The following is a 22,621-nucleotide window of genomic DNA, read 5'->3' on the forward strand; positions in this document are numbered from 1 at the left end:
CCTTCACCGTGCTGCCCCGAGCTAATCAGTGTTAGCCACGTCAGACTGTTAGCCACTCTCCAGTCTAGACCATGGGGTGATTTTACGCTGGAATTACACTTTAAGGCGTAGCAGCACAGGATGGGACTGAGCACTTGGGGGCAGAGAGATGCAGCCGAGGGAAGAGTGTGTTTCTGCACTGAACCAAGGGGGTGCCCACTATGGAGAGTGGTACCACTGTGTCAAGTGTCGTATAGGTAAAAGGCATAATGCTATTTTTAAGGCTCACCCTAGCTCGTTTATCATTCCAAAGAAAGAGGCTGCACAGCTGATTAAGCCTGAGGAAAAACAGCACCAGTGCTTGCAATATGTAGTTAGACGTAGGGACTACATCCATCTTTAATACATTAGTCAAAGTCAGTCAGCTTTATTGTCAATTCTTCACATCAACAAGACATACAAGGAATTTAAATATATTATATATAAATAATAAAAGTGCAATAATATTAGCATTTGCCCACAGAGAAAGATGAAGGGCTGAATCAACTGATCTTTGAAAAATATTTGGAAACATTCAATATTTAATTATTAAATATATATATATATATATATATATATATATATATATATATATATATATATATATATATATATATATTCTTTTCCCATAATAATGATGTTGTTGAGTCATCTCTTAAATCAACAAACAGTATGGTTAAAGGCCAACCATATTAACGTGAGTTGTGTACAGAGGTCCACTTTTCAACTACTAATCCAAAAAGAATGCAATTTCCTTACAATACCAAAACAGATGACTGTCTGACCTCTTCCTCCTCACATATCTGCATAATCCACAATGTTTTTAATGTTCCCAGTGGATAAATATCTGTAGGTTAGTGTTGGTTGTGACTGAATGCAGCAGATTAGAATAATGCATGTATAGTTGATATATACTTTCTTGTTTGATTTTCTCTTATTTACCCATGTTGTATCTCTAATGTAGGGACGGCATGGTATTTTTGTTACACATAATGATAATTTCCTTTGTCTGTGGTATGACTGCACAGAGCTTTATTATATTTAAGGACGTCACAAACATTATTGAATATTTCTCCAAGGCTATAATAATAATAATTAGAAAATACTCAGTATGTTTTTGTCAGGTATTTGATTCACATGGGAGTATACAAATATATGCTTGACCATGTTGTTATTTTATATAGACTGTGTATTTATTTTTTAAATACAGAAAACATGCTATATTTCTATACAGTGACCATGCCATTGTGTATATTTGGGGCTCAGTTGTATTTGAAACCCGAATTTTGAGGATTATTGAGTAATGACTGGTGTGAGGAATACTAGTACAGCACTATCTCTTCTAACATTCCCTTATAGTGACCACACTGACACTGATTTATAGCTTTGAAACGTTTGATATGTTACATCTTTAGTTTAATGTACAACGGCGAAAGTGACGTGGGGATATCGCTCCCATCCTGTCACATACACGATCTTTGTCTGTCTGCCGTCACGTGAGGATGTTGACCCTTGAGGCTTTCGCTATTGGCTGGGAGGAGCAAGAGTGGTTTCCTATTGGTCCATTCCTCTGGCTTTTTATGCTTACATCATCAATACCGCGCGGCACTGTTGTTTACATCTGCTTGTGTTGGTATCGCCAGATGTGCGGTACTTTTGTAGTTGGTAAACTGAAGGCTCGTTAATGGCGAAGCACTTTCGTGTCTGTAACGTCCAAATGTACGAAGATCAGAGCTCGAGGGGGGTCGGTCTATTTTGCGGTTACTATCAATGAGAAGTTATCATTTTAAACGTAACGTTAGTCGAGTTAGACCTGACAGGAAGCTGAGACGCAACGTTTCATGTTTTTAGCTAGTTAGGTTTCGTAATGTGATGTCGGGAGGAATGCGGCGACGAAAGCCCCAGTTGTTTCGGTTTTCACTCCTCCTCGGATGCTCCTCCTGGCTCTGACACAGCGCTCCACTGTCACCTGAGGATTGACACACAGAGAGAAGGAAGAGCTGTCGGACAACTTTCTGAGCGGATAGGTATATGCGAGTAACTTAAAGAAAAGTACCGTGGAAAAGGGAACCGAGAGTTGGACTGCCGTCAGTCTGCCGTGGGAGGGTTCCTCTGGCTGTAGCTGTCTTATTAGACTGAGTCCTGTCCATGTAGCCGCTGAAGGCGCGTGGTGACAATTCCCTCTGGAGTGTTCAAATCCCTGGAGCCATCATGTCGGACACAGAGAGGTCTCTGTCGGGCCTCAGGAGGATCAGCTATGCTGTGGGACACTTTCTCAACGACCTGTGTGCTTCTATGTGGTTCACATATCTACTGGTGTTCTACCACTCAGTACTGGGCTTCAATAACACAAATGCAGGTAACCTGTCTGCCTGTCTTTCTGTCTGTTTGTCTGTAAATTGTCCTGAGATAACTTTTGTTATGATTTGGAACAATAAAATAGGATTTGAATTGTTTGTCTCTCTCTCTGTCTGTCTGCCTGTCTGTCTGTCTGTCTGTCTGCCTGTGTCTACCTCTGTATCTGTATCTATGTTGAATGAATACATGGGTTCTCTACAGTCACACACAGGTTCTAAGTGATAGAAGAAGAAGAAGAAGAAGAATTTCTTTATTTGTCCCGCGATGGGGAAATTCAATTTTCACTCTATTTTTTTTTCATTTTACACACACACAGGTCCGAAATACACACACATGCACAGACAGGACCTATATACATGCAGTACCCAGGAGATGAACCGGCACCTCTCCAGCCACCAGTCCACGCTCCATTCATGGTCCACACACTGACATATGCACAGTGTATGCACAAGAACACACAAGAACCCTGTATTAACTATTTGTGACTCTGATGAGGTCTTTTTTTAATGATCTATTCTTTTTATATACTGCAACATGGGGATGTTGATTAAACTATAGCTTTTTGTTTTTTAAAATAAGAGTATTTATTTATGTATTTCAGTCTTTTAAACCCAGGAGTATGTTTGTTTCTTTATATATTTATCCTGAATTTATACAAGGACTCTCTACTGTTGTCATGCATCTCCTGTGTCTGTTGTTACACATGAATTGGAACTGTTTCCCCACGGTGTAGGTGTGTTGCTGCTGGTCGGCCAGATAGCTGATGGTATCTGCACACCTCTCATTGGCTACGAGTCTGACCGAACCCCTGGCTGTGGCAACTATGGCAAGAGGAAGACATGGCATTTAGTTGGTAAGTCAGATAAACGTAGACACAGACCCACACTGTGGCTTCTCTTTACTGCCCCACAAGACTCAGAAATGATTTACCCTTAAACAGTTAACAGTAAAAAATCATCCTCACAGAATTTGTAATAAACATAGAGCTGTTTTTCATCAACTTTCTGTAGGGAGAAAACACACTTTTGATTTCGTCATATTGCCACGATTTTGTTTGTGTTTGTGTACTAGCACTATGTAGAACATTCAGCTACTTTTAAAAGGAGCTGAATGTTCTACATAGTGCTAGTATCCTGCAGATGGAAGAAAGCAGCCCTGATGTCCAGTCCTCTGTCTGTCAGCTCAGCTGTTATGTACATGCTCCCATATAGGATGCATAACTTTTATGAAAACTCCTGTTTGGACTATGCTCCCATATGGAACACTAAGCATAAATTTTATTGATCCAGTTCAGTTCAGATCGTGTTTTACAAGACTCTGTAATGACAGCCGTCACAGGGGGATACAATGTGACCATGAGTTTATCTGTCCACTTGGTTCAAGAATCCTGGTGACACAATAACGTCTATCTGGTCTAACAGTGCTTTGTGAAAAGGGTAGCAAAGCAGCCAAACATTGCTGAGCTGAAAAAATACAGACAGAGGAGCATAAAAGTAGACTTTAGATCTACCATCTATCGTCGTAAAATACAGAAATCTATTTTTTAGTTGCCACCAGCAGCTCTGTAGCTTGCTCTGTTGGTTGATCGGTCCACAAAAATAGTCCCACCCTTTGGTACCCTAGGCGACTGAAATTCGTCATGGAGGTCAAGTGTGTGTGTTTGCGATCACACAGTTGGCTAAAAGAGGCTGAGTCAATTTGATTTGCCTATTGTAAAAAGGCACATAACTTCCAAATGGATTTGCAAACTTGCAAGATTTTGTGGAAAGATTGACCATGAGCCAAAGGAGAGATAATAAACTGTTCATGCCAATGGGTAAAAAGGGTGTGTGGCATGTATGTTGTTGGAGCTATTGCAAATTTGTTCTTGTATTCTACTGAGGCCATACATTCTATTGGCTAAAATGTTTTTTACACTAAAAAGTGAAATAACGTAGTTAAAAACACTGAAAAGCACATGTTCTCCCTCATTGGAAAGACCAGTCTGCTGTTAATATGGCAAACATCTTTTTTTTTCGTTGAGCTGCTGGACACAGGTTGACTCCTACTTCAGTGTGAAGTCCAATCTCAGTCCATGTGACCTGGAGGTTTCAAGTTTCCACATCACACTTGTGTAAGGTGCATACTGGACCGTGCTTGGCTCCAAACTAGTTGTGATATATGAGACATATAGAGCACGGAGAAATTTTCCCTCATCAGCAAATGACTGTCCAAACAATACTTGCACATACTTGTTAAGTAACAAAAGGAAAACTTTAATATTTACCTAATTAAAGTCCCAGTCGGCAACATTTGTTTGATCATATTCACTGAAACCGACACTCTGCTCTGATCGAACAACATAAATCATCCGGTTTTAGAAAAAAAAACGTGCACCTAGAGCCTGTTGTTTGTTTAGCAAAAATCAACGGCACCCGTATTATTCTGTCCACTCAGCACAGTTCACAGTTCGTGCACACGCCACAGATCCCCCCTGCCCCCTCAAAATATCACAGGCACACGCCTCAAGCTAGCATACGCTGAATGACGTTAGCAGTTGCTATCTATGAGTAAGTTAGCCAGCCTACCTCCATTTAGCCTGTAGGGGTGGAACGGTTCACAAAATTCAGTGTTCGGTTCATATCACGGTTTTGGGGTCACGGTTTTTCTGTGCGGTTCGGTTGTTTTTTTTCTATTTCTTTTAGATTCTTAAAATACGATGTATCAGATCTGTAGCCTAATAATTAGATTATTTTATTAATCAGATAGAGATTTTGAAACAGTAGGAGACACATTGTTGCATTTACGGATTTATATATTTCGTTGGCAAAAAGGTAAACAATTGTTTGCCTTCTAGGTAAGAATATAAACACTTTTACATTATCAAATCTTAGAAAAAATGAAGAAAATAGGTTTTCTTTCACTAAAATACGCACAAACAGCAATCACTGAAATGACTGAATAAAGGCTACATCAGGGTTATTCAATTAATTTGGAATTGAGGCCGGTTGACGAAAATGATCCAAAATGAGGGGCCGTAAAAATATGAGCATCACATTAATGGATATTGTACATAATCCAATATAGTACATATATTGTCTTTATTTTATCAATGTAAATATTAGTCATAGGCCTCAAAGTGCAACAAGCTTCTCAAAAACAATCCTTAAATGAACAAACCTGTGAACCAGAGGTTTTCACTCAATTATTGGACTAAAGTAAAGTTTGAGGCTCTTGTCCTTTACTTGAGTATTTTATTTACATGCTACTTCATACTTCTACTCCTCTACAAATCAGTGGAAATACTCTACTTTTTTACTATTACTTCAGTTACTAGTTACTTTACCAGGCTTACAAGTTCATATGAAACATTAGTTTAATCATCAAAAACTGGACTGAGAGCGTAGCGAGGCGCGCGTTGCGGGGACGTGCGTAGCGGTAGCGTGCGTGGCGTTGTGGCCGTGTGCCTACAGGTAGCATGTGGAGCAATTCTCCCAGCATGCTGGGATTTGACGCGCTGAGACGTAGCAGTGAGATACAAGAGAGGACAGCGGACCGTGACATGCCTACCGAACGGGACGGATTTTTTTCATAAACCGTTCCACCCCTAGTAGCGTGTACTCCATGATTTATCGATAAGAGAAGACACGGGCGCATTCACAGGAATCTGGTGCACACGCACTGACGAGAACTCGATGGGAGGGAGCAGAGGAACTCCATGGTAGAGGGGGAGGGGCGTGAGAGTGGTAAACATTCAAAATTTGACTACTGATTCTACTCGATCTGCCAGACTGACATGAGGTGCAAAAGTCTTCCCAGTGGCCTTTTGGGGCTGCTACATCCGGCTGGAGAACCTGCTCAAGATATTTACTGATCTAAACCCAGCTCTGCGATATGGCCATTTTGGAAGTGTGTGCACATTTGTTTTGTATCATTGTATACCATTCATCTACACACGCTGCACAGTTTGCCATGATACAGAGCTGATTTAAAATCAGTAAAGTATCACTTTATGTGGTGAAGAGGTAGTGTGTTCCACATTTGTTTAGGAGCAAAAAATTTTCATTAATCACTTTCAAGTGTTTGGATATAATTGAGATCATCTGATAGGAGAAACAATGTGTGTGTGTGTGTGTGTGTGTGTGTGTGTGTGTGTGTGTGTGTGTGTGTGTGTGTGTGTGTGTGTGTGTGTGTGTGTGTGTGTGTGTGTGTGTGTGTGTGTGTGTGTGTGTGTGTGTGTGTGTGTGTGTGTGTGTGTGTGTGTGTGTGTGTGTGTGTGTGTGTGTGTGTGTGTGTGTGTGTGTGTCAGGTACACTGAGCGTGGTGCTGTCCTTTGCCTTCATCTTCAACCAGTGTCTGGGCTGTGACTCCCTCACCCCTCAGTGGGCCAGTTTGACCTACTTCATCCCGTTCATAATCGTCTTTCAGTTCGGCTGGGCCGCCACCCAGATCTCCCACCTTTCCCTCATTCCAGAGCTGGTCACCTGTGAGCACGCTAAAGTAGAACTCACTGCATACAGGTACATTTTATTCACAGCCATAGTGCAACCAGCAGTATACACAACATGCTACATCTATAGATCCTCAATACACTGTGTGTGTGTGTGTGTGTGTGTGTGTGTGTGTGTGTGTGTGTGTGTGTGTGTGTGTGTGTGTGTGTGTGTGTGTGTGTGTGTGTGTGTGTGTGTGTGTGTGTGTGTGTGTGTGTGTGTGTGTGTGTGTGTGTGTGTGTGTGTGTGTGTGTGTGTGTGTGTGTGTGTGTGTGTGTGTGTGTGTGTGTGTGTGTGTGTGTGTGTGTGTGTGTGTGTGTGTAGGTATGCGTTCACAGTGATAGCCAACATCACAGTGTATGCAGCGGCTTACCTGCTGTTCCACTTCCAGGCGGGAGAGGACGACGACCCGCTCAGTGATGTGCTTGGACCAGAAGATATCCCCGTCTTCAGGGTGAGGAAGAGTTCATGACACTTTACAGTGTTCAAGAGTGGGTGGGGCTACTGAAGATGACCACGAGACACTTCCAATCTACATTACCAGGGCCCTGTGATCGGAACACTAAGGGCCCTAATTTGTGCGTCTTTTGTAGTTCCCTGGCTCTAAAACAAGCAGCTTGTTCTGAGGTGGGAGAAGAGGCACAGCTGAGGCTGAGATCATGCAGCAACACTTTGGTTCTCATAATGACATGAAATTGTGCATGTGTTTTTGCCTGCTCAGACCACTTCCTATCGCAAATGCAAGGCAATTTCGTTTACTTTAGTTGGTCACGACGATACCATTATAAACTTTGATATAATAGTAGTAGAAAATCACTGAAACATACCAACATACAGTTGATTGTTTGTGTACACTAAATATTCTTTTTAAAAGAAATAAGAATTTCTGTTAGTTCATTAAATAATAATACTAATTATAATAATAATAATAATTATGATAATGATAATATAAATTAATGATAGTAATAATGGTGATGATTCTAACTTTATTTATATAGTACCTTTCAAAAACAAAGGTGTAACTCCAGGTGAGCCTGTTCTTTCAGAGCCTCCATCTTGTCACTTTCATGGTCACTGTGTGTGTTGACTATTTATTTTTCATTTTTTGTTCTTTTGTAAACTTTATTGAAACACATTCACCTCTCTACTTCCAGTCTGTCCCCTATATATTACCCTCTTAAATCCACACACACACACACACACACACACACACACACACACACACTCACTCACTCACTCACTCACTCACTCACTCACTCACTCACTCACTCACTCACTCACTCACTCACTCACTCACTCACTCACTCACTCACTCACTCACTCACTCACTCACTCACTCACTCACTCACTCACTCACTCACTCACTCACACACACACACACTCACACACTCATTACACTTCTGTCCTTACTATATGCTTAGCTCAGAAGATGGAAGTTCCAGATATCCGATGACAAGTGAACGCAGCATAACCGTTGGTCTGCTGGCCCAGATCATCACCAACCTCTGTCAGCAGAGTCACTAACATGGAGACTTATTTACATCTAGAGAGGGAATGTCTCCACAGACACGGATATTGAAATACTCAGCAAAAAGGCAACAAGGTCTTTCATTAGTGGGTCACATGATCAGTCACCATTGTTTTAACTCACTCTGTGATAGAGAGGAACTCAAAAGACATTTAAATAGATGGAAATCTTCCAGATTACAACTTTAAGGAAAAACACAACAACTCAGTAAAGAAAATGCAAAGTTGGAAATGAGTGTTCAGAAGAGATTTCAAAGAGGCTTGTGAGTCTGCACAGCTGAGCCTTCTGTAGATGTGAGAATGGAATGGACTGATCTTGTTAATGGTCTCAGTTGGACAAAGCAGGACGGCACCACTTTACATTAAAAGACAACGCTGAGTAAAAAGTACACATTCATTTTTACCGTTATTAGATAAGGCACCCAGACTGGACGAGGAGGTGTCTGAAGCCAAAGCCACGCTAAAATTGAGCTGCTATATCATTGACACTTTTGGGCTCCGCCTGTCCCAGACACAGGTTTTCGGTTATGAGACACAGGTTGTGAAGTTATTTATCCAAGATAATGGCACCTTCCATCAAACTCCCTCAAAGATGCTTTTGTTGTCATGTTTGTTTTTCTTATTTTTTTGTCACTGTATTTGGTAAAAGCTCATATCAAACAGCCTGTGTTCACACAGTTTGGGGGAAGTGAAACCAGCGTGTTAGAAACCTTGACTTGTGCTATGTTGTTGATTGATTACAGAATCTGGCCTTGATTGTGCTGGGCATCGGCGCTCTCTTCTCTCTCTTCTTCCACCTGGGAATCACAGAGAAAAGTCCTGGAGCTGGAGGGGAGGCTGGGGGAGAGGAGGAGGGGGAGCGCAGGCCGCTGCTTCCTCGCCCTCAGACCACTTTGTCTCTTCTGCAGTGGAAATGTTGGCTGCAGCAGCCTTCTTTTTACCAGGTAGGAAGATTCTACAAGTAAACTCATCAGAACAAACACACTAAAGCCTGAGCTCACCCCCCCTGAAGCTCCTCAGCTAGTTGATGTTCTGTGTTTCCACTGACAGATTGAGACAGAAAAAGCTTTTTTGCAATTAGCAGGTGTTATTTCAGCAGCTTGACAGTTGCCACATGTTTTCTGTTGTTATAAGTCTTTCACTGCCTGACTGACAGTCTGTGTTACTGTGTATCACTGTAGGTGGCCTTACTCTACATGTCTACCAGGTTAATAGTCAATCTGTCTCAGACTTACATCTCAATGTATCTCATCAACACTCTGGGGCTGCCCAAGGTAACACAAAATGACCTGCATCATTCTTTTTCATATATATATACATATATACTGTATATATACAGTGGAGATCAAAATTAGAGAACAAGTTATTAACACTTGATTTATTCTGAAATACTGTTATTTTGTAATGCCAATAATCTGATAGAATATCCTCTGTGTCTATACCACTGCTGTACTAACATGTTTTTGTAAATAACCAAGGCACTTCAACAAACTTCAGCACATCTGCGCCCACAGGACATCACTAGTTTCTCACACTGCTCTGCTTTGATCTGGGTCCATTCTGACTCACTCTCTTCCACAGTCCAGTAACTGGAGTGGGTTTCTTAAACATTACTTTGTCACCAAGGATTTTCCAGAGATTGTTCTCTAATATTGATCTCCAGTGTATACATCTCACTAATGCTATCCTGTGTCATAGCTACATGCACCAGTCTTTCTTTATTCTCTTTCTCCCTCCAACAGAAGTTCATTGCAACAATCCCATTAGTGATGTACCTGAGTGGCTTCCTGTCCTCCTTCATCATGAAACCTGTCAGTAAACTCATTGGAAAAAGTGTAAGTTAAACCTCAACCCCTTGGCGGGGGGGGGGTTCCTAAAAATGTGTCTGATTATCAGGATACACTGACATCCAATTCAGAATGGCTGTCAGTCACTATAATAATCCGGTCATGGTTAAGGTACTTGGTGGTCACTTTGTCATCATTTGGTCGGGCACCCATGTTCGGCTGCTTGGTGTACAAATGTAGTTGCAGAAGATTCCTAAGTCTGCTCCACTGGGATGTATTGAATATGTCCGCCAGGTGTAAGCCTCGACGGGATCACGGTTCAGTCGTGTGCCTGTGTGCGTTTCTATCTGTCTGCAGCTAAACTCACATAGTCCTGGATAGGGCTGGGCGATATGGACCAAAACTCAGATCTGCATATTTTTTAACTGAATGGCGATACTCGATATAAAGCTCAATATTTTTTCCCATAAAGAAATAACAAAAACAAAGTCAGTTCTTGTCAAAGCAACATGTGCTAAATGTCACACAGACACTTTAAATAACCATCTGCACAATATCAACATGTACATGAAATTGACACAAAAATAAACTACTGGCTTGTTGGATAACAATACATAAAATAAAAATGTTCCTTAAATAGAACAAATACAAAATTGCTTATAAATATTTATAACTTATAATATATTTAATATATAATATAACAAGTTATACATTTATAAGCCATTTCTTAGTTACACACACACACACACATACTGTATATAATAAAAAAGGGTTCTGGGTTGCAGCACCAAGTTTAACCCCTTATTGCACTTTATGGCGCTGTTGTAAATGGTGGTAGAGATTCATTGTGCTCCATTTTTTAATTGCAATTGTTTGCGACAATCTCTGCAGAATACAGTATTCTGCTGCTCATTTCAAACTTTGAATCCAAATGATCAAGCCATTATTTGAAATTAATTTACTAACCAACTGGTCTTCAGCTGCTCTCATTGGTGCTGCATTCAGGACTTGTGTGTGAGTGAGCGGTAGGGAAGGGGCTGGTATTGGTTTCGCTCAGAAGGGAAGATAGGCAGGGCAAGGTGAGGAGAATTAGGAGAGACAGGCGAACTGCTGGCTCCACATAAGAAACGTACAACGTTATTTTAAACACAACACAACTTTGATATTGTCTTATCCTATATCGTGTTTGGAAACATATCGATATATTTGAAAAACTCTATATATCGCCCAGCCCTACTCCTGGACCCCTCAGTCTGATTTTTTACTGCACATTCATGACTGTATGCTTAAGGACCTCTCATGGTTGCATTTATTCCCAATTTTTTTAAAACAACAACAACATTTTATGGGCAAAATCACATAGCAAAAAGCATTTGCTGTCTTTCTGTTTAAGGAGTCTCCAACTGGTTACTACAGTAACTTGGTGTGGATAATAAACACAAAGTATGCACAAGTATGTATTCAAAATTGATTAAAGTAAAGTTGAAGGTATCGGTCGGACTCTTCTTGCTATGTGTTGGACAGACAAATCATGTCTGCTGCTGTCAGTCAAATCTGATCAAACCACACCCACACAGTCCTGATGAAGCAGAGTTTTTGAGTGTTAAAGTCGTAATCCCTTAGAAGTGAGATAATTGTTTCCAGGGCCTTTTTGGCAGAAAGATGTAACTGCAGGCGAGACACTTGAGCCTGACTCAGAATTCAGACTTGAACGTTCCCTTTCATTGCACTTTACTTGTCAGAAGTTGGAAGTTCACGATTTCCAATTATAGATGAACGCAGCATAACCAGCTGTGACGAGCACACACACACACACACACACACACACACACACACACACACACACACACACACACACACACACACACACACACACACACACACACACACACACACACACACACACACACACACACACACACACACACACACAAATGCTGTCATTAGTGAGTCATTTGATCAGTCACCATTGTTTTAATTTACTCTGTGATAGAGAGGAACTTAAAGGCAATTGAATAGATGGAAATCTTCCAGAGTAGAACTTTAAACTCTTCATGAAAAATACCTAAGGATGTTTTTCATTATTTAGTGAAGAACGTGTAATCTTACAAAGAAATACCTACATTTTGAAATGACGTGTCAGTGGATAAAAGGGGTAAAAAGAGGTAAACAAGAGAAGTTGTTAAAAGCTCAGTCCTAACTCAGGTCTTGTCCGTTCATCATGATTCAAAGATTAGAAACCGTTTTCAGTGTGACGCAGTCCTGTACACTCACACACTCACTCCCTCTGTGATCACGGGTTAATACCTGAGTTGAGAGCTCTGAGCAGAGCCAAAGAGTTGATGGACTGGTTCTCTGTTGTTTCACTTCATCAGTTCAGCATTTCCTCATCAGAATCTACAGGAAACAATACGAGAGGATCGAAGAGCAAGTGTTTAAGCCAGATCTAAGTGTTGACTCATACACTGTGTGTGTCCTCTGATTGTTCCAGCTCACCTACTTCGTGGGCCTGCTGCTCATTATGGCCTTCTCCTACTGGGTGCTGTTGGAGGACAGGATGGGTCAGCAGGTGTACGGGGCCGCTGTGCTTCTGGGGGCAGGGTCAGCCACCATCCTGGTCATATCGCTCTCTATGACCGCTGAGCTCATCAGTGATCAGACTGTAAGTGTGTGTGTGTGTGTGTGTGTGTGTGTGTGTGTGTGTGTGTGTGTGTGTGTGTGTGTGTGTGTGTGTGTGTGTGTGTGTGTGTGTGTGTGTGTGTGTGTGTGTGTGTGTGTGTGTGTGTGTGTGTGTGTGTGTGTGTGTGTGTGTGTGTGTGTGTGTGTGTGTGTGTGTGTGTGTGTGTGTGTGTGTGTGTGTGTGTGTGTGTGTTTGTGTGTGATGTGTCTTTACATCCAACATCTTCATCTCTCTGCAGCAAAGTGGAGCCTTTGTGTATGGAGCCATGAGTTTCACTGATAAGGTGGCCAATGGAGTGGCTGTGATGATCATTCAGATCCTGCATCCTTGCCAGTTAGTACACACACACACACACAATAACTCAGTTTATTGTTAAATACAGAAGTGTTGTGACGGCCGTCACATCTCACATTTCCATGTTATTATGGACCCACACTCGCGTTTTCTCCAGCCATAGGCCTATTTGTGATTTGAACATACGAACCGTATCTACACTGACTGATCAGCTCAGTCTGTGTGTCTCTGTCACCTGTTTCACTCGCTGCGCTGGGGGGAGAAATAAAGTCAATGAATCAGTTAAACACTGTTAATTTCTTCCCATGGAGCTGACATAAAAACTATTTTGGTTTAGTAAATGTCTGTCAGTCAGCTGGGGAAGACTGCTTAACCAGCAGCTGTCACTCAGGAGCTGCTGACAGATGGCAGAGACCGACGCCTTCTCTCGACTCATCAAATACGGAGGCTTCGGGTTCGTCAGGTGCCAACGCTGTGGCTTTAACTTGTAGCCTGATGTTAAAGAAGCTGTGGGGCCTGTGTGTTTGTGTTATGGTGCTGACGGCACGCTGACGATTTGGAATATTTCCAAATTTCCCCAGCTTAACCTACCACGGAAAGTTTCTGGGAAGTTTCCGGAAATTTGCCGGAAATTGTCCGCCCCTTTGCAACCCTAATGTCTGTTTCATTGACAATAATTATGACTAAGAACTTTCGGTCAAACGACGGTTACTAGCAAGTGGCTAAATGAGAAGACAGACGTTATAACAGCGTACAAGGGAATTCAGTGGAAAGCTATTGGCGGCTGTAGTTCACAGCCAAATTTAGCTTTTTACTTCTGGTGATTGCATTTAGCTTCAATAATCATAAACCATTTTTCACCAGAGAGTTAATTTTCTACAGTAATCCAATGGAAAAATACCATTGGTCATCCCTGCAGCACTCTGTTGTAATGTATGAGTTTTTCCTGCTTCAAGCCTGCACCAAACCCCCACCACAGCTACTTCCTGGTTGATCCAATCAGGAAGTGCCAAAAACTGCAGTTCTCTGAGAGTCCAGTAGGAGCAGGTTTCACAACAGAGCAGTTTCTCATTGACCCCCATGTTAAACAAGCCGTTTTCACAGCATAATTAAACCTGTTTAAGGCCTGGGCCAAAAAAACATTCTAGTCTGTATGTTTAGGTCATATCTCCATGACAACACTGAGGGGACTGAATTTTTTTGTAACAGGCTAGTTTTTATTTTATCGGAGGTTAAAGTTTATGAATAATTGGGGGCGTGGCCTCTTGAGTGACAGCTAGCCTCTGGCCCTCACTTCTCCTCAGAGGTAAACATCAGCCAGACTGACGTACGCCCCTCCCCCCACATACCTGCCCTTTTTTGGTAAGAGGAAATGAGGCGGAGTCAAAGTCTGACAAGATGGAGATTCCCGTAGGCGAGGACGATTGGATCAAGTTTAGAGAACGGACCTTGATGGGTATGCTACATCCATTTTTATACAGTCTGTGACTAGCAGGAAGGAAGCCAGACATGGTTTATCTGTTCATGTGAAAACTCACCGTTCATCTCCGACAGCAGAGGTCAACTCAAATGTGTAGTTATAAACTTGACAGAGTGACGGACAGAGGCAGCAGAACTAAACATTAAGTTTCTAAACTCATCCATGAAAGATGGTGTTTCTGGTGTGTAAATGCACACACCGTCTCTCTTAATGGGGACACAAACACACACACACACACACACACACTCACACACACACCTGATGAGAAAGCATCAGCTGATTATTTCACCCACCCACAACCCATCCACTCTTTATCAGAATGTTATTTTTTATGAAGCCGCCCTCCCGATCGATGGATTATCCACAGTGCCTGCAGACATAACTAATCCGGGCATCACTGATTGATTTTTGATTCAAGAATCAACAAAAATGAACTGAAAACAGTCTATTCCCCGATCGTTTAAATAAAGAACTCTGTAAGAAAAGCTTTTCATATGGGCACATATCAGGACACAGACGACACTGAAAACAAGTGATTTTGAAAGGAGCTCAGTTCTTCCTCAAACTGTGACGTGCTCTCAGGTGTTGTTGTCTTCTGTCCTCTCTCAGTACAGTGGTGTGCTGTCCGGCCTGCGTGTGGTTCTATCATTACATCATGGTCATAGTGACGGGAGGCGTGGCAGCTGTCGCAGCCTTGGCTCTATGCTCCATCCTCATCTGGCCAATCAGGATCAGACCACGTGAGTCACACAGCCACTGATGTATTGTGTAGTATGTACAGTACATCTGCAGAGATGTTTGCCTCACTCATAGCTATTCCTTCATGTCTTTACTTACTGTGTGTGTGTGTGTGTGTGTGTGTGTGTGTGTGTGTGTGTGTGTGTGTGTGTGTGTGTGTGTGTGTGTGTGTGTGTGTGTGTGTGTGTGTGTGTGTGTGTGTGTGTGTGTGTGTGTGTGTGTGTGTGTGTGTGTGTGTGTGTGTGTGTGTGTGTGTGTGTGTGTGTGTGTGTGTGTGTGTAGGTGGTCTGCCAGTCATTTCTGATAATGCCGCCAGTGTCAACTAACAGCCACCCCTACACTCTGCCCCTCCAGCCGTACAAGAAGAGAAGCAAACTCTGGCCTCTTAGAACTTCTCATAAAGGAGTGAGCCGGGACACTAGAGGAACTGGGAAGAGACATTTTATGCTAAACTGACAGTTCAAGCCATTCTCAACCGCAATCTTGTTTTCCCATCATTTCCCCAAACAATCAACACAGGTTAATTCCATCGCAGTGATGGGATGAGTAATTCAACAGGCAGTAGTAGTAGTAGCACTTTATTAAAGGGTCATCAACACTTATTGAAGGCAAATATCTTCCACAGTTTAATGCACTGTGTTTGTGTTTGTTAAGATGGCTGTAGAAACCATAGACTGTATAAAAATGGACGTAGTGTCTCCGTCGAGATTTCCTCTTACCAAAAAAGGTCATGTATGTGACGTTGGGGGGAGGGACATACGTCCCCCTGGCTGACGTTTACGTCAGAGGAGAGGTGAGGGCTAGAGGCTAGCTGTCACTCAAGAGACCACGCCCCTAATTATTCATAAACTTTAACCTCGAATAAAATAAAAACTAGCCTGGTACAAAAAAATTCACCCCCCTCAGTGTTGTCATGGAGATATGACCTAAACATCTAGACTAGAATGTTCTTTTGTCCCAGGCCTTAAACAGGTTTAATGATGCTGTGTAAACAGCCTGTTTAACATGGGGGTCAATGAGAAACTGCTCTATTGTGAAACCTGCCCCTAGTGGACACCCAGAGAAGTGCAGTTTTTGGCACTTCCTGATTGGATCAACCAGGAAGTCGCTGTGGACGGGGCTTGCTAGAAACATTACTGTGGCTCTGTTGAACTCTAAGTAACAAACACACATGAGCAGTGACATGAGCTTATCAGCAACGATGGTGCCAAAGGCCACATTTGAATGACCATGCTGTACACCTGCAAGAATCTGATTATTTATCAGAGATGGGCCCAGTAACTGCTCATTAGAGCTGCAACCATTAGTCGATTAATCAATTAGTTGTCAACTATTAATTAATAATGAATCGCCTACTCTATTGAAAATCAATCATTTTCAGTCTGAAGTCAGCTTCTTAAATGTTAATATGATCTGTTTTCTCTCCTGTAAAAGAGGTTTGAGGACGTCGTCTTGGACTTTGGGAAACATTGATCACCATTTTATAGCCCAAAAAATGAATCCATTTATCAAGAAAATAATCAACATATTGATAATGAAGATAATAGTTAGTTGCAAAACTACTGGTGATTATGAAATATGAATGAAGCAGCTGATAGCAGCTAATGTAAATGTGACTTACAGTATGTTGATAGACATTCAGTATTTTACACATTTTGTTCTTGCATATTCAATAGTAGAATTCTAATTTGACAGTTCTGTCTGCTCTGGGTACATTCATAAGCGTCAAAAAGGACTGAGACAAACTCAGATGATCAATATGCAGTAGAGTGCTCATATCCTGCAGGGCTGTGACCCAACGTGCTCAGAGCTGCTGTGGAGGCTCTTTTCCATGGCTGTGACATCAGCTCCAGCCTGTAAACATGATAGAGAACTCTGGGAAATGATGAGCAAACAGGGTTCAGGTCACGCTTGTTTTACTTGAATTTTATTTCATTGCATGTCTGCTGTACTAGACGATACAGGGCATGGTTGGAAAGAGTGGGAACACGCTGACATGTTCATGGCACCTCACCTGACCGTAGGCTTTGGCTGAAATGGAGCACTTTAAAAGGGAACTGCCATCAGATAGAAAGGAAAAAAGGATGCTGAAGGGAAACAAATCATCGAGCTCAGAAAACCTAAAGAAGGGACCACTATCAGTGCAGCATCCTAACAGCTGGTGTCCCGTCAGCACTGGGCAATGTTAGCTAGTGCTGCTAACAGCTACATTCCAAGAGGAACGCTTCATTAAAGGGTCATTACAATATCTTTTCCTGTATTGATTAGCCACTACGTTCACACAGACTGTTGCTGGACACATGGAAGTGACTCTATAATCCAGATTGTCATGGGGAAGAGAATCAAGGCCCTGCTGCAACGCATGAGCGGCACTTAAAAAGTTATAACTTCACTCGAATGTTACTGCAGCAGAAAAAAACCCTGTAAAATCAGCAAGTTGACCTTTTGTTGAGTCATGTGACATCAGGCACAGCTTAAATCCCAGTGAGTTTTCACTGCGATGAGCTCCAGTGTTCAGTGGTGTTCTTTTAACACCTGTACTGGAATACAGTGGGCATACGAGACACTGGGATGACACCTTTTAATGATTTAGATAAAGCACTCCATTTTTGATTTGTTTCTCTCATGGAACAACCCATTATTATATAATCATATTTCTATTTCAATCATTTGTCTTTGTACATTGTGTTACCTCTTTATTATCACAGACCAAATGGAATATGGAGTAGTATAATTGTTTTACAATCAAAAGAAACTTGAATAGCAGAATTCTATTTGATATAAAATGACTTTAAAGGGATCAATTGTGTAATACATGTATTCATATGTGTTCATACCAATATAAGGGAACCATGCTGGTAAATGATAAGAACAGGCAGTGACGTTTGACTCGGAGCTGAGGGAAAAATTGTGGAATACAATAGAAAAGGACTTTGTCATGTTCCACCAGTAATGTGCCAAAGCTCTCTGAGACCTGTGGGAACATCTCAGCTCCATTTTTACAACTTTCTTTCTATGTCTTTGTTGCCCCAGGGACTTCTGTGTGTCAGTGGCGATGCTCATTAAACAAGTTTTATAAGGTGGAAGTAGTCTGTGTTTGACTTCAATTCTGAATTCAAGTTAGTCACTCTGCTTTATAGAAAAGTGTAGCACGTAACCAGGTGGTCATATGAGAAATAAAGGGAACTCAAATTTAGGGGGTGAAATGAATTTAACCTCTACTTAAAAAAGGTGCTCTGACTGCCTAAGTATCTGTATATACGGTGTATATATATACACATCATATATATATATATACATCATATATATATATATATACATCAGATACATATACCATATATATGGTATATATATACATCATATATACTGTATATACCATATATATGGTATGTATATATATGATGTATATATACATCATATATATACATCAGATATGATGTGTATATATATACCATATATACATATACCATGTATATGTATATAAGGTATATATATATATGGTATATATGTTTTTTCTTTTACAGTGGTATAAGTCCATAATTAGCAACAACACTCGGTAACCTGAGTGGAAACCAGTTAAATAGCATGTAATTGTCGCACAGGGCAAACATCAGAAAGTGGATCATTCTGATGGTAAATAGTTCAAACTATAATTGTGAAACCAGGGCTCTGATATAATAAAATACATAATTAAAAATTGTGGTTTTAATGACTTTCAATCGGACATTTTTGTACTTAAAGGTCAGAGTGTCTGTATTGTGGCCAACAGTTTATTATTAACTGAAGGGTGTGGTCTTTACCTACTCTGTATAATTTCCTGAGATAACGTTGGTCATGATTAAATAAATAAAATAAAATGAAATTGAATTGAATTGAACTTATTACATGTATGCCATATGCATTGGCACAGCTAAAATGATCGAGAACTTCAAAAAAGCCAAGAATGTACCTAGAGACACGAGTTAAATAAACATGGACGAGAAGTCCTGAAAGGTAGAATGTAGGAAGTGTCGCTTACTGCAACTAAAGAGCATCACAGAGAGAGAGAGAAACAATAATAATGGTGCGAGCTGGAGAGTGAATGAAGAGAGCAACCTCCGTTCATTAAGGACAAAGTGAATCAGAGGAATAAAACAGTATTTTCTGATCGTTACATTCAAAGCACAAATCAACACACAACTCCATACAGCCCTGCTGGAAGCTGCTGCACTGTCAGATTATGAGTGAATTCAGAGCTTCAACCTGTGTGTGCGTGTGTTGGTAAAACGCACACCAACTGACAGCCAACAACCAACAGTCTAAAGTCAGTGTTTAGACTGAACGTCGTTTCGCCATGGCACTTTCAACAATCTAGTCAGATCTGCTTTGTCCAACCAAATGGTTCAGCTGCAGATGTGTCACATCCCAAAATAACTCTGCCGGCTGAAAATGACAGGAAGTGATTGTTTATTGGATGCAACACAAAAAGCAGGATGTGACATAAAAAAACAGTGCGAGTCTAAAATCGTCTAGTGCTTAATAGGCAAGTTGAGTTCTTTATTTTAGCAGCATATCTGCTCTTAAGGCATGAATTGGGTATTTAAATGGTTGAGTATTTAATACTGTAAACATCCACAGGGATCAGTGGTTTATTATTCTCATCAGGGGTCAGTCGGAGCAGCACACCTGAACACAGGACAGAGCGTATCTCTGAGGCCAACGCTTTATTTGATAAATAAAGTTTTCAAGTTGTTTTCCTGCAGTCGTCTCTCCTGTCAGGGGGCGCTGGCGTTCATTTTCTCCTGGCAGCTGTCCCACAGGTAGAGCAGTCTGTTGTCTTTGTTGGCACAGAAGTCTGTGAAATCTCTGAGGAGGCGGTCGGCGAGCCTCTCATCACCCAGCACGCCCGTTCTCCAGGCCTTGGTCAGCATGGTGTTGTAAGCCCAGTAGTAACCCACCCGCTCCTCGCCGCCAAACAGCCCCTGGCTGTTGGAGGTGGTAGAGTTTCTGCGCCTGCGCTGCTGCCCGCTCGAGTACTTCCTCTTGGAGTATGGAAGCTGCAGGAACACGGTGCCTGACAGAAAAGAAGCAGATGGAAGCTTGTCAGGTTCCAGGAAACACACGTTTGGGTGTGTTTTAATGTTCTGATGTGACAAACCTGTTACGTGGATGTACTGGGGCTTGTTCTCAGAGGGGAAATTAAAAGCAGACGCAGAAATCTTGTCGTGCACAAAGCCAAATCTGGTAGAAAGAGAACAACATTTATAAAAAAATTTCTTAATGTAAAGAAATATTTGGTCAGGACACAGAACTTTACAGTATAGCTCCCTGTAATTCTAAATGTAAATGTTTTATTGGTGCCTCATTTCTGGTCACACAATTTTAAGAAGAGAAATTGTTTTTTTGCATGGACATAAATCATAAGTATTTTATAGATAATGCATTGTTTCTTTAAGGTTTATAGACAAGTTAATTTAATTAGTTGGCTAACTTGATGATTCCAGCTACACAGCTAAGGCAATACTGTTGCTAGGCCTGTCATGCTTTCCTACCTGGCATTGTGAATAATATTCCAAAGGAAAGAACAGCACAGTTCTGGAATTATACATTCCTGCAACCATCACACACTGTATGTATGAGCCGAGACATTATTTTCTGCATCAGCTGCTGGGAACCGCAAATTATTGGTTTCACACCCAAGTCAAATTATAACATCAAATCAAAAACATAACTTGTTTGAACATGCGTCCACAGTTATGTGCGTTTTTGTGCATCCTAAAGGCCTCAAACCATTTTCAGTCAGGCAAAAACATTTAATGCAACCCGCTGGCCACACCCGTGCCTAATTCCTGCAGAACTTTGCAATTTTTGTCCAAAGCCAGTTTAAATGAGTTTTTGAGAATTCCAAGACCCTCAAAATGTGATGATATTTGACACATAAAGCTGACTTCCTGTTGTCAGTAGGTGACGCTGTGACTATAACTCAATTTCAGCATGTAGCTTTCTTCAGGCCTGGACTGTTATCCAGCAGGTGAAATTTGGGGCAGAGTGGAAAATGTAAAGTCGAGTTACGACAACCTACTTTTTCTTGTTTTGGGCAAAATTTACCGCCACGCCACATCAAGGACATTCCATGAATCCTCAAAAGCTTCGCAATTTAGCATCATCAAGGTCTTTAGATGCAACCTACCAGATTTTAAGTCACTCGGGTTAATTCTCTAGGAGGAGTTTGTTAAAGTACAACACATCCGACATCCGACTGGCTTCACTTGAAAAAATGCCACAGTAAATCCAAAATGGCCGACTTCCTGTTGGACTTAGGGTAGCGCTCCAAGAGGCTTTTTTTTAAAGTCTCCATACTTTACATGTGGCTACCAAATTTCATTCGTCTACATCAAATTTAAAGGTGGGGGCAGTGACTTTGAAATATTCTAGGGGGCGCCCTTGAGCCAATTCAACACACACAACCCCAAGACCCATATCAGGTATTACGTTTAGACACTAATGATGCATGTGCCACTTTTTGTGCGCTTAAGAGCACGATTAGCACCTCAAAAATGCTAAAAGTAATTAGGGGGTGCTATAGAGCCGACGTGCCACGCCCAACTGTGGCATCAAATCGTAATAATTACTAGTTTGAACATGGGTGAAATGTGCATCCTACAGTCCTCAAACGTGTTCGTAAAATTAAAATTGATGCACAAAATCCAATATGGACGACTTCCTGTCTGGCGAAATTTTTAAAAAAAAAATGTACATGTGCTCTTTAAGATGACAGGAATGATCCCACCAAATTTCATGAAAATCAAAGGAACTATATCCCAACAATGGCGTGCAGAACTTTGCAATTTTTGCCACTTCTGACCTGTGTGCCAATTACTGTAAGCCTTCATGCATCCTAAGCCCCCAGGGCCATTTCGGCCCCTGGCACTTTCGTGCTTTGGCTCTAAATATCAGTGGTAGGTAGACCAAAAGGACTACAATATGCATTCGAGAGCTACATTCACAATTACATCTTGATTTGATAGCAGAATTTGCTTTATTTTGAGCTAACTTTTAGTTAGGACTCCGTTGGAAACTTTAAGCTGTACAGTACATTGTTAGCAACATATACTGAGGTTTGCACAACAAGCTAGAGAGTTGTTGTTGTTGGGTTTTTTTACAAGCCAGCGAGCTAGGCCGAGCTAGTCACATGGCCTGTGTAAAATTAAATGGAATTAGTAACAATAATTTTATTAAAATGCCTTGACTGTGTAGCGGAGTGAGTCCTTTTTTTATTTCCAGTGTCTCT

General features: G+C 41.3%; 2 protein-coding genes across 6 annotated transcripts in view; one reads left to right on the forward strand and one right to left on the reverse strand.

Annotated features, from left to right (window-relative positions):
• Window positions 1–1,661: 1,661 nt before the first annotated feature.
• Window positions 1,662–18,548, forward strand: LOC310957534 (major facilitator superfamily domain-containing protein 12-like). The gene is made up of 11 exons (XM_083928136.1): window positions 1,662–2,377; window positions 3,110–3,229; window positions 6,665–6,875; window positions 7,170–7,299; window positions 9,116–9,316; window positions 9,554–9,646; window positions 10,115–10,207; window positions 12,651–12,821; window positions 13,078–13,172; window positions 15,223–15,353; window positions 15,634–18,548. The coding sequence occupies exons 1-11, from the start codon at window positions 2,230–2,232 to the stop codon at window positions 15,675–15,677; spliced, it is 1,437 nt and encodes a 478-aa protein (XP_083784262.1). The 5' UTR covers window positions 1,662–2,229; the 3' UTR covers window positions 15,678–18,548.
• Window positions 18,549–18,880: 332 nt separating this feature from the next.
• Window positions 18,881–22,621, reverse strand: part of depdc5 (DEP domain containing 5, GATOR1 subcomplex subunit) — a 46,545-nt gene continuing 42,804 nt past the window's right edge. For all 5 annotated transcript variants that reach the window (XM_083929182.1, XM_083929181.1, XM_083929184.1 and 2 more), the window contains 2 exons: window positions 20,489–20,571; window positions 18,881–20,404 (listed from right to left, as the gene is read on the reverse strand). In XM_083929182.1, the coding sequence (XP_083785308.1) occupies window positions 20,106–20,404; window positions 20,489–20,571 (382 nt within the window). In that variant the 3' untranslated portion in view covers window positions 18,881–20,105. The remainder of the gene's footprint in view (window positions 20,405–20,488; window positions 20,572–22,621) is intronic.

This window comes from Echiichthys vipera (genome assembly GCF_963691815.1).
Source record: "Echiichthys vipera genome assembly, chromosome: 15".
Lineage (NCBI taxonomy): Eukaryota > Metazoa > Chordata > Actinopteri > Perciformes > Trachinidae > Echiichthys > Echiichthys vipera.

Excerpts from the sequence above, each read along its gene's own strand:
- LOC310957534 (XM_083928136.1), top strand. The coding sequence starts at position 2,230 with ATGTCGGACACAGAGAGGTCTCTGTCGGGCCTCAGGAGGATCAGCTAT. Across the intron at positions 9,647-10,114 it reads ACACTCTGGGGCTGCCCAAG|AAGTTCATTGCAACAATCCC; the intron begins GTAACACAAAAT and ends TCCCTCCAACAG. Across the intron at positions 13,173-15,222 it reads CAGATCCTGCATCCTTGCCA|TACAGTGGTGTGCTGTCCGG; the intron begins GTTAGTACACAC and ends GTCCTCTCTCAG.